The 12,223-nt window shown below is 45.2% G+C and overlaps 1 protein-coding gene across 1 annotated transcript in view; it reads left to right on the top strand.

The window, feature by feature from the left end:
• Positions 1-3,594, top strand: part of LOC145337709 (ubiquitin-associated and SH3 domain-containing protein A-like) — a 169,569-nt gene extending 165,975 nt beyond the window's left edge. Inside the window, exon 14 of the mRNA XM_080182540.1 lies at positions 2,976-3,594. Coding sequence (XP_080038666.1) covers positions 2,976-3,113 — 138 coding nt within the window. The 3' untranslated portion in view covers positions 3,114-3,594. The remainder of the gene's footprint in view (positions 1-2,975) is intronic.
• The last annotated feature ends 8,629 nt before the right edge of the window (positions 3,595-12,223 follow it).

Raw genomic sequence — 12,223 nt, 5'->3', positions numbered from 1 at the left:
TGAAGCCTAACTAAGGCTCTGTACAGCTGCAGCACAACCTGCCAATTTTTATACTCAATGTCCTGACTGATGAAGGCAAGCATGCCGTATGCTTTCTTGAATACCTTATCCACCTGCGTTGCCACTTTCAGTGATTGGTGGATGTATACACCCAGATCTCTCTGCCTGTCAATACTCCTAAGGGTTCTACCATTTACTGCATAATTCCTACTTGCTTCAGACCTTCCAAAATGCATTGTCTGTACTGTGGCCCTTTTTGGCATATGTCTTTGGTTGCTCTGCTTTTCACCTTTCTAATTTCTGCCTTTTGTTTCCATCCCCATTTTGCTTCCTTCTGACTTCCTGCATTGGTTCCCACCCCACTGCCATATTAATTTAAACCCTCCCCAACAGCACCAACAAACACTCCCAAAGAACAAAGAAAATTACAGCACAGAAACAGGCCCTTTGGCCCTCCAAGCCTACACTGACCATGGTGTTTGTTTGAACTAAAACCCCCGACCCTTCCGGGGACCATATCCCTCTATTCCCATCCTATTCATGGATTTGTGAAAACGCTCTTAAAATTCACTATTGTGACTTCCACTACCTCCCCCGGCAGCGAGTTCTAGGCACCCACCACCTTCTGTGTAAAAACTTGCCTTGTACATCTCCTTTAAATCTTGCCCTTGCACATTAGACCTATGCTACCTAGTAATTGACTCTTCCATCCTGGTTAAGAAGTTTCTGACTATCCACTTTATCCATGCCTCTCATAATCTTGTAGACTCCTATCAGGTTTCCCCTCAACCCCTGTCAGTCTAGTGAGAACAAATCAAGTTTTTCCAACCTCTTCTCATAGCTAATGCCCTCCATACCTGGCAACATCCTGGTTAATTGTTTTTGTAGCCTCTCCAAAGCTTGACTACCTTTTCCAGCTGCACTGTCACTTTCCGTGGCCTGTGTGCATTTACACCCAGATCCCTCTGCCTATCTGCCAATCCCTCTGCCAATGTTTCCCTGGGACATTGGTTCCAGTTCTGCCCCGGTGCAGACCGTCCGATTTGTACTGGTTCCACCTCCCCCAGAACTAGTTCCAATGTCCCAGGAATTTGAATCCCTCTCTCTTGCACCACTTCTCAAGTCACATATTCATTTCAGCTATCCTAACATTCCTATTCTGACTAGTCTGACTGGAAACTGTTCTGGGGGAGGTGGAACCAGTACAAATCGGACGGTCTACATCTGGGCAGAACTGGAACCAATGTCCTAGGCGGACACTGATAGCATCCTGAGATTACTACCTTTAAGGTCTTTCTTTTTAGTGAACTACCTATATTCAGCTTGTAGGACCTCATCCCGTTTATTACCTATATCATTGGTGCCTATATGCACCATGACAGTTGGCTGTTCACCCTCCCCCTCCAGAATGCCCTGCAGCCGCTCTGAGACATCCTTGACCCTTGCACCAGGAGTAACATATCATCCTGGAATCTCGTTTGCATCCGCAGAAATACCTGTCTATTTCCCTTATAATTGAATCCCCCATCACTATAACTCTGCCACTCTTTTTCTTGCCCTCCTGTGCAGCAGAGCCAGCCACGGTGCCATGAAGTTGACTGCTGCCACCTTCCCCTGGTGAGCCATCTCCTCCAACAGTATCCAAAATGCTATATCTGTTTTGGAGGGAGATGACTGCAGGGTACCCCTGCACTGCCTTTTTACTCTTCCTCTGTCTGGTGGTCATCCATTCCCTATCTCCCTCAGTAATTTTTATCTGTGCCATGACCAACTCACTGAATGTGCAATCCATAACTTCTTCAGCATCATGGATGGTCCAGAGCGAATCCATCCTCAGCTCCAGAGTCGTCAAGCAGTCTAACAGCAGCTGCAGTTGGACACATGAAGGAGACAGGAACACCAGAAGGGTCTCTGAATTCCCATATCACACAAGAGAAGCATGACGCGGAACTGGGGTCTTCTGCCATGACTTAACCCTTAAGTTAACTTATCACAACAAGTACAATGCCAAGAGAAAAAAGAAAAAACTATTTACCAGTCATCAATCACCTACCTGCTGGCTGTGGTGTGACGGTTTGATTTCTTTCTATCTCTCACTTGCCCTCAAGTCTCCCTCAGCTTTCCATTTGTCCCAAAGATCAGCACCATTTTCCCCTCAGCATCGAATTCCCACTCAGCTCCAAATTCCCGATACCCTCACTCTGGCTGAAATCTCACTTTGGCTGACTGGTGCAAGCTCACTCATTTGTGTTTTTAAAAATGAGTAAGTAAGCTGAAAGAAAACAGTACAGTAGGTTGAAAGAAAACAGACACTATTAGTTCTCTTTTCAAAGTCATGCATTGTCCTCTTTTAATTTTATATCGTAATTACTTTGTAAAATTATGGTGTTTTGGTAACCAGAAAAATTGAATTGATTGAAGTGTTGAAGTTCCTACAGGAACTGCTGTTAGACAAAACTGAGGTGATGCAATGTACACTGGCAAGAACAAGTACTTAACATTTGTTTATTGATGTCACGAGTAAACTTAAATTGACAGTGCAATGAAGTTACTGTGAAATTCCCCGAGTTGCCACACTCTGGCGCCTGTTTGGGTACACTAAGGGAGAATTTAGCTTAACCAATGTGCCTAACCAGCCCGTCTTTCAGACTGTGGGAGGAAACCGGAGCACCCAGAAGAAACCTGCGCAGGCACTGGGAGAAGATGCAGACATCCAAGCCAAGGATCAAACCCGGCTCCCTGGCGCTGTGAGGCAGCAGTGCTAACCACTGCGCTACAGTGTAGGAGAGTCTCCATAATTAATGTGATCAGAGGAAGGTGGCATCATGTGCAACAAGAATGTAAATGAAGTAGGATCTCTAATCTATAACATCATTGATGGTTAAATAACATTCAGTAAGTATGTGCCATGATATTTTTAACTTAAAGTTCATTTCTTAAGTTCATATTGTGCAATGCTCATCCTTTTGCTGCAGATTCCTGCTGTTGGATTGTGCTGCTGTGAAGAAGTCAAAGAAACAAAGAAGTGGCAAATGATTGAACCTCCAGTCAGGACACTGACTCATGGACCCAACCCAGCATTTAACTGGAAAGAAACTATACTGCAAATTTAAGAATGTTACATTGAATGCATAGTTTCTTACAACTGAACTAATCTTAACATGCAACTCAGTTAAGGCAGTGGTTAAATATCTGAAGTCTAACTTAGTATAACACTGAATGAATGAACATAAGAGCGTAACAAGGGTAGGCTATTGGCCTTTCGAACATGCCCTGCCTGCCATTCAATACAATCATGGCTAACCTTTGACCTCAACTCCAATTTCCCACTCGCTCCCCATATCTCCTGATTGCCACTAGAGTCCAAAATTCTACTTCTGAATATACTCAATGACTAAGCATCTACATCCCACTGGAGTAGAAATCTCCAAAGATTCACAACCCTTCGAATGAAGAGATTATTCATCTCAATCAAAAACCAATAATCCTGAGGTTATTCCCTTGAGTTTAAGACTCTTCATCCAGAGCAAATAACCTTTTTCACACCTCCGGTGGATCTTATAGAATTCAAATAAATTAACTCTTATTCTTCTGAACTATGAGCCTATAGCTCCCTTCTACTGATCTCTGATCATAGGACAAAATCACATCCCAGGAGAGGCAGTGTGTAATGATATTGTCAATAGCCTAAGATGTAAAGCAGACAGTGGTGGTGTATTTCTTATTCGTGCACAGGATCAACACTGTCCCACTTGTTTTCCAATCTGAGCATCCAGACCCGGGCAACAAAAATAACTATATGCTAATTCCTTCATCTGGACCGTACCACAATGTCTTTCAGGTCGTTGTTCAAGAACTCTTCCATGCAGACGAAGAGGAATGATCACTCGAATTCCCCAAAACAATACCCACCTTGAACAGTCAATTCAAGCTTTCTTGACACATATGGTTTCAGATCAGGATGCGGATGATGCGTTCTAGCTATTGTTTCTTTCAATATTGAATGTGAGAGGGAAGGAAGAGGAGGAGAGACAGAGGGAGGGGTGAGGCTGGCACCCCAGGGGCAACAATCAACCAGCTACCAGCCCAGCCCGGCGCGGGGTGGTGGCAGGACAGCACGCGGCTAGGCTAGGCCAGGCTGGGACAGGCTAACGGTCCTAGGGCCCGGGGAAAGTGGGGCCTCTCTCTCTCTTCCCCCTCTCCCTTACCTGCCAACTGGGCTCCCCGGGGCGGTCAAAGCTGTCGCCCTCTCTCCCAGTGTTGGGGGGAGAAGAGTTCGAGGCGATGCCATTGGTCACTCAGTCACTGCGATGACAGACAGCCTCAGCCACCCACCCACGCCCCTTCCCAACAGCAAGAACTTTCCATCAGTTCCCGAGACAACTCTGAGTGCGGCGTGGGAAAGAGGTCCCGGGCTTTGTCCGGTCACTAGCACCCTTTCTTCCCCCCCAATCACCTCTCCCCCCTCAAAGCATTTGTCCCCTCCAAATCATTTCTTCCCCCCAAATCACTTCTCCCCCCAAATCATCTCTCCCCTAATCAATCATCTCTTCCCCAATCAATCATCTCTCCCCCCACCAAATCTCTCTCCCCATCATCTGTCTCTGCCCCCCTCCCCATAATCTCCGTCTCTGCCCCCTCCCCATCATGTCTCTGCCCCCTCCCCATCGTCTAACTCTGCCCCCTCCCCATCATCTCTGTCTCTCCATCATCTTTCTCTCTCTCTCTTCCCCCTCTCCTGCCATCTCCCTTTGCTCCTCATGCCCCCTCCTCCCCAGTCCTCCTATGCTGCCACTCCCCAACCTCCCGGCGGCATGGTAGCACAGTGGTTAGTACTGCTGCCTCATAGCTCCAGGGACCTGGGTTCGATTACCGGCTTGGGTCACTGTCTGTGTGGAGTTTGCACATTCTCCTCATCTCTGCGTGGGTTTCCTCTGGCTGCTCCAGTTTCCTCTCACAGTCCAAAGATGTGCAGGTTAGGTTGATGGACCATGCTAAAATTGCCCCTTAGTGTCCTGAGATGTGTAGGTTAGAGGGATTAGTGTGCAAATATGTCAGGATATGGGGGTAGGGCCTGGGTGGGATTGTGGTCGGTGCAGACTCGATGGGCCAAATGGCCTCTTTCTGTACTGTGGGGTTTCTATGTTTCTATACCATATTCACCACCTTCCCCATCACTGGATCATTTCTGGTAAGCCTCTGAATTTGAGAGGTCACAACAAACGACCTACCAGTGAAAACTAAAGAACATTAGCAAAACCAGTTAATGGCATTTGTTCAGTAGGTAAAGGTAAGCATGAAAATTCATTAGCATTAGCATGACACTCTGATTGACAATACTTCATATCATAGGAGTGTGTAAATAAGATCAATGATCATTTTTGCAATTGACTGGGGCCTCACAGCTTCTATGTGGCCCAAAATAGTAAAGGGTCAATAATTAGTTAATAATTGAAAATGACAACCATATAAATATTAGAACATAGAACACTACAGCACAAACAGGCCCTTCAGCCCACAAGTTGCACCAATCACATCTATACCTACCAAGCCATAGAACTATCTGTAACTCCCAATGCCATTAAATCCCATATACTCATCCAGAAGTCTTTTAAAAGACCCCAGTGAGTTTGCCTCAACCACCACCGATGGCAGCCGATTCCACTCACTCACTACCCTCTGAGTGAAAAACTTTCCCCTAACATCTCCTCTGTACTTGCTTCCCAGCACCTTAAACCTGTGTCCTCTCGTAGCAACCATTTCAGCCCTGGGAAATAGCCTCCAAGAATCCACCCTATCTATTCCTCTCAACATTTTATAAACTCTATCAGGTCGCCTCTCAACCTTCGTCTCTCCAGGGAGAAGATACCTAGCTCCCTCAACCTATCTTCATAAGGCATGCCTCCCAATCCAGGCAACATCCTTGTAAATCTCCTCTGCACCCTCTCAATAGCTTCCACATCCTTTCTGTAGTGAGGCGACCAGAACAACGCACAGTACTCCAAATGGGGTCTGACAAGGGTCCTATAAAGTTGCAGCATTACCTCCCAACTCCTAAACTCAATCCCTCGATTAATGAAGGTCAGTACACCATACGCCTTCTTAACCACATCCTCCACCTGCGAGGCCGATTTAAGAGTCCTATGGACCCGGACCCCAAGATCCTTCTGCTCTTCAAATCAGCTACGACTCCTACCCTTGATATTGTACTCCTTCATCCCATTGGACCTGCCAAAATGGACCACTACACATTCATCCACATTGAAGTCCATCTGCCACTTCTCCGCCCAATCTTGCATCCTATTTATGTCACACTGCAACAGATCCCTGGTGCACCCCACTGGTGACCGATCTCCATGCAGAAAAAGACCCATCCACAACCACTCTCTGCCTTCTGCAGGCAAGCCAGTTCTGGATCCACAAGGCCAAAGCCCCTTGGATCCCATGCCCTCTCATCTTCTCAAGAAGTCTTGCATGGGGGACCTTATCAAACGCCTTGCTGAAGGCCATGTAAACCACGTTCACCGCTCTTCCTTCGTCAATGTGTTCAGTCACATTTTCAAAGAACTCAACTAGGCTTGTAAGGCACGACCTGCCTTGACAAAGCTGTGCTGACTATTCCTGATCATTCTAAACTTCTCTAAATGCTCATAAATCTTGTCCCTCAGAATCCTCTCCATCAACTTACCAACCACTGAGGTCAGACTCACCGGTCGGTAATTTCCCGGGCTATCCCTGTTCCCTTTCTTGAAAATAGGAACCACATCTGCAATCCTCCAATCCTCCGAAACCTCTCCTGTCTCCATCGACGATGCAAAGATCATCGCCGGGGCTCTGCAATCACTTCCCTCACCTCCCACAGCAACCTGGGGTATATCCCATCTGGTCCAGGCGACTTATCTATCTTGATAGAATTTAAAAGTTCCAACACATCCTCTTTCTTAGTATCCACATACTCAGTCTTTTCAGTCTGCCGCAAACCTGTAGTACAACTTCCCAGATCACTTTCCACCGTGAATACCGAGGCAAAGTACTCATTAAGCACCTCTGCCATTTCTTCCGGTTCCACACAGACTTTTCCCCTTTCACCTTTTATAGCTCCTATCCCTTCTTTTCTCATCCTTTTACTCTTCACATATTTGTAGAACGCCTTGGGATTCTCCTTAATCTTACCCGCCAAGGCCTTCTCATGTTCCCTTCTGGCTCTCCTAATTTCCTTTTTAAGCTCCTTTCTACAAGCCTTATACTCCTCTAGAGACTTAACATCTCTTAGCATTTAATGATGAAACTTTTATATGCCAAAAATTATTTTCAATGCTTTGTTTTCTAGCTGAGCATATTTGATTCGGCACTAGTCAGAATAGATGAAGCAAAAGCTATTGGTTGTTCTCCTGAAGGCATGAAATGTGAAACTGCTCCATATGGTGAAGCGTCGCAAGCAAGTAGTAAATGTGGTTTTAGATTAAAATTAACCAATACTTCAGATTTCTGCAAAGCATCTTTGACACCCATGTATGCTTTCTCACATTGTTGTCCCGTCCCATGACTGTTTCACACAGAGTAAATTATCATAGAATCCCTAAAGTGCAGAAACAAGTTATTCAGCCCATCGAATCTGCACCGACAACAATCCTATCTCGGCCTTATCCTTGTAACCCCACATATTTACCCCGCTAATTCCTCTAACCTACGCATCCTGGGACAATAAGTAGCAACTTATCAGGCCAATCCACCTAACCCACATCTTTTGGAGTGTGGGAGGTAACCAGAGCACCCAGAGGAAACCCATGCAGACACAGGCAGAACATGTAAATTCCACACAGATAGTGCCCCAAGCTGGGAATTGAACCTAGGTCACGAGCTGTGAGGCAGCAGTGCTAACCACTGTGTTGTGTAATGGTTTCAATAATGTAGCTGTTCGGAATAAGTTTGCCATAATAATTTACTAATCCTAGAAAGGATCTCCACTGCTTCACCTTCATTGGATGTGGTGCTTCTAAAATAGCTTCTATCTGTTTAGGTGCTTTAAGGAGGCCTTTACTATCAATAACATGACCCAAATACTGGACTGATTTTGCTTTCTTGATACACAGACCATCTACTTGAAGACATTACAATGTTGCCTCTAAATTATTCAAAATTGTTCACTGGACCCTGTATTTAGAATATCATCCAGGTAACATTGTACACCAGAGAGACCACTTAAAATCTTATTCATTGGTTTTTGGAGTGGGACTGGTAAGCACTGGTTGAAATTCAGCGGCTACATTCATCATGATGTCTTTTTTATTCATGAGATACGGGGATTGCTGGCTGTCCAGCATTTATTGCCCATCCTTAGTTGTCCAAGGGCAGCTGAGAGTCAATCACATTGCTGTGGACTCTGGAGTCACATGGAGCCTAGACCAAGTAAGGACGGCAGACTTCCTTCCCTAAAGGACATTAGTGAACTAAATGGGTTTTCCGACAATCGACAATGGTTTCATGATCATCAGTAGATTCTCAATGCCAGATTTTTTTTATTGATTTTAATCTGTCGTGGTGGGATTCAACCAGGGTCCCCAGAACATGAGTTGAGTTTGTAGATTAATAGTCTAGTGATAAGTAGTCTAGTAATAGTCTAGTGGGTCTGTACTCGTTGGAGTTTAGAAGGATGAGGGGGGATCTTATAGAGACGTATAAGATAATGAAAGGGACGGATAGGGTAGAGGTAGAGAGATTCTTCCCGCTCAGAAAGGACAGCAGGGCTAGAGGGCACAGCCTCAAGATAAGGGGCGGACAGTTTAGAACAGAGTTGAGGAGGAACTTCTTCACTCAAAAGGTGGTGAATCCCTGGAATTCTCTGCCCGTTGAAGTGGTGGAGGTTACCTCCCTAAATATATTTAAGACACGGGTAGATAGGTTTTTGACAGACAAGGGAATTAAGGGTTAAGGGGAGAAAGCGGGAAAGTGGAACTGATCCACTTCAGATCAGTCATGATCTTATTGAATGGCGGGGCAGGCTCGAAGGGCTGGATGGCCTACTCCTGCTCCTATTTCTTACGTTCTTATAATACCAAAAACAAAAACAAAATCAGCTCTGATGAGGGGTCATCAAGACTCGAAACATTGGCTCTATTCTCCCTCTATAGATGCAATCAGACCTGCTGAGATTTTGCAGCATTTTCTGTTTTCGTAGTGATAATACCATTTGGCCATCACCCCACTATTGGGAGAGGATCTCAGAAATGAAAATGAGTGAGGGACCACACAAAATGCCACGGATAATGACCACTTCCTCCTCTATCTCCTACATCTCCGCATCTCTCACTCCACCCCATCAGGGTGGCATGGTGGTACAGTCATTAGCACTGCTGCCTCATAGTGCCAGGGACCTGGGTTCGATTCCCAGCTTGGATCACTGTCTGTTTGGAGCTTGCACATTCTCCCTGTGTCTGCAAGGGTTTCCTCCAGGTGCTCTGGTTGATCCCGCATTCCAAAAATGTACGGGTTATGCAGATTGGCCATGCTAAATTGCTCCTTAGTGTCAGGGGGACTAGCTAGGGCGAATGCATGGAACTATGGAGAGAAGATCTGGATGAGATTGTGGTCGGTGCATACTTGATGGGCTGAATTGCCTTCTTCTGCACTGTAGGATTCTATGATCATCTGGTCTTTTCCCCTGCTAGCCCTTCTTCTTCCCAGTCCTCTCCTTTACCCCGACCTTCATCTGTCCCTCTTCCCCATCATCCCACTACACATCTCCCCATATACTCCCCCCACATCTGCTCTTCTTCCAGTCCTCTTCAAACTCCCCTGCTCCCCATCACTTCCCTTCTCCAAATCACCGATTCCTCCAACTCCCATTTCATCACCATTAATCCCCATCACCTGCATCTCTATCTCTCTATCATACTTTACCAACACCTCTCAGCTCCAGAGTCCTCCTCCCCAACTGTTCTCAAGATCGCGTTGCAATCTAGATAATCTTTTTCATTGTCCACTATGTCACCAATATTGCTGTCATCTGCAAACTTATTAACCATGCCTCATAAATTCTCATCCAGATCATTAATATGAAAGACAAATAACAGTAGACCCAGCACCAATCCCTGAGGCACAACACTGATCACAGGCCACCAGTTTGAAAAACAACCCTCTACAACCACTCTCTGGCTTCTGTCATCAAGCCAATTTTGTATCCATTTGGCCACCTCACCCTGGATCCCAGGAGATTTAACCTGATGCAACAACCTACCATGTGGTACCTTGTCGAAGGTCTTGCTAAAGACCAGGTAAACAACATCAACTGCACTGCCCTCAGTTACCTTCTTGGTTGCCCCTTCAAAAAACTCAATCAAATTTGAGACATGATTTTACACTCACAAAGCCATGCTGACTGTTCCTAATCAGTCTTTGCCTTTCTAAACGCCTGTAGATCCTGTCTCTCAGAATACCTTCCAACAACTTACTCACTATAGATGTGAAGCTCACTGGCCTGTAGTTCCCAGATTTTTCCCTGCAGCTCTTCTGAAACAAAGGCACAACATTTTCCACCCTCTAATCTTTAGGCACCTCACAGCTGTGGTTGTCAATGATTCAAATATCTCTGCTAGGGAATCTGCAATTTCCTCCCTAGCCTCTCACAATGTCCTGGGATACGCTTCATCAGGTGTCAGGGATTTATCTACTTTGATGCGCTTTAAGGCTTCCAGCACCTCCTTCTCTGTAATATGTACGCTCCTCCAGACATCACTATTTATTTCCCTAAGTTCCCTAACATCTGTGCTTTTCTGAACAGTAAATATTGATGAGAAATATTCATTTAGGATCTCACCCATCTCTTGTGGATCTGCAAATAGATGACCTTGTTGATCCTTAAGAGGCCCTACTCTTTCCCTAGTTATGCTTTTGCCCTTTATGTATATGTAGAATTTCTTTGTATTCTCCTTTGCCTTATCTGCCAAAGCAATCCCATGTCCCCTTTTTGTCCTCCCGATTTCTCTTAACTCAACTCCTATATCCTCTACACTCTTCAAGGGATCCACTTGATCCCAGCTACCTTTGCATGTCACATGCCTCCTTCTTCTTGACCAGGGCCTCCAAATTCCGAGCCATCCAGGTTCCCTACTTTTACCAGCCTTACCTTTCACTCTAAGAAGAATGTGTTTACCCTGAATCCTGGTTAACACACTTTTGAAAGCCTCCCACTTACCAGCCATCCCTTTGCCTGCCAACAGATTCCCCCAATCAACTTTTGAAAGTTCTTGTCTCATATCGTCAAAATTGGTCTTGCCCAACTTAGAACTTTAACTTCTGGGCCAGATCTATCATTCTCCACAGCTATCTTAAAACTAATGGATTTATGGTCATTGGTCCCAAAGTGATCCCTCACTAACACTTCAGTCATTACCATTCCTTATTTCCTAAGAGGAGATCAAGTTTTGCCCCCTCTCTAGTTGGGCCATCCACATATTGAATGAGAAATTCCTCCTGATAACACTCAACAAATTTCTCTCCATCCAAGCTCCTAATACTTTGGCTGTCTCAGTCCATATTGGGAAAGTTAAAGTCCACTACTTTACTTGATATTACTCAGTTAATGATAGGGCATTGGGGAGAGTTACAGAACAAAGAGATCTTGGGGTACATGTTCATAGCTTTTTGAAAGTGGAGATACAGGTGGACAGAATGGTGAAGAACGCATTCGGAATGGTTGGCTTCATTGGTCAGAACATTGAATACAGGAATTGGGACGTCTTGTTGAAATTGTACAAGACATTGGTAAGGCCACACTTGGAATATTGTGTGCAATTCTGGTCACCCTGTTATGGAAAGGATATTATTAAACTAGAAAGAATGCAGAAAAGATTTACTCGGATGCTACCAGGAATTGATGGATTGAGTTATAAGGAGAGGCTGAATAGACTGGGACTTTATTCTCTGGCATGTAGGAGGCTGAGGGGTGACCTTATAGAAGTCTATAAAATAATGAGGGGCATAGACAAGGTAGATAGTCAATATTTATATAGAAATTATAGAAACCCCATGGTACAGAAAGAGGCCATTCAGCCCATCGAGTTTGCACCGACCACAATCCCACCCAGGCCCTACCTCCATATCCTTACATATTTATCCACTAATCCCTCCAACCTATGTATCCCAGGACACCAAGGGCAATTTCAGCATGGCCAATCAACCTAACCCGCACATCTTTGGACTGTGGGAGGAAATTGGAGCACCC

Source organism: Carcharhinus amblyrhynchos, unplaced genomic scaffold (assembly GCF_965287045.1).
Source record: "Carcharhinus amblyrhynchos unplaced genomic scaffold, sCarAmb.v2.hapA scaffold_65, whole genome shotgun sequence".
NCBI classification, from domain to species: Eukaryota; Metazoa; Chordata; class Chondrichthyes; order Carcharhiniformes; family Carcharhinidae; genus Carcharhinus; species Carcharhinus amblyrhynchos.
This window is presented reverse-complemented; position numbering and strand designations above follow the sequence as displayed.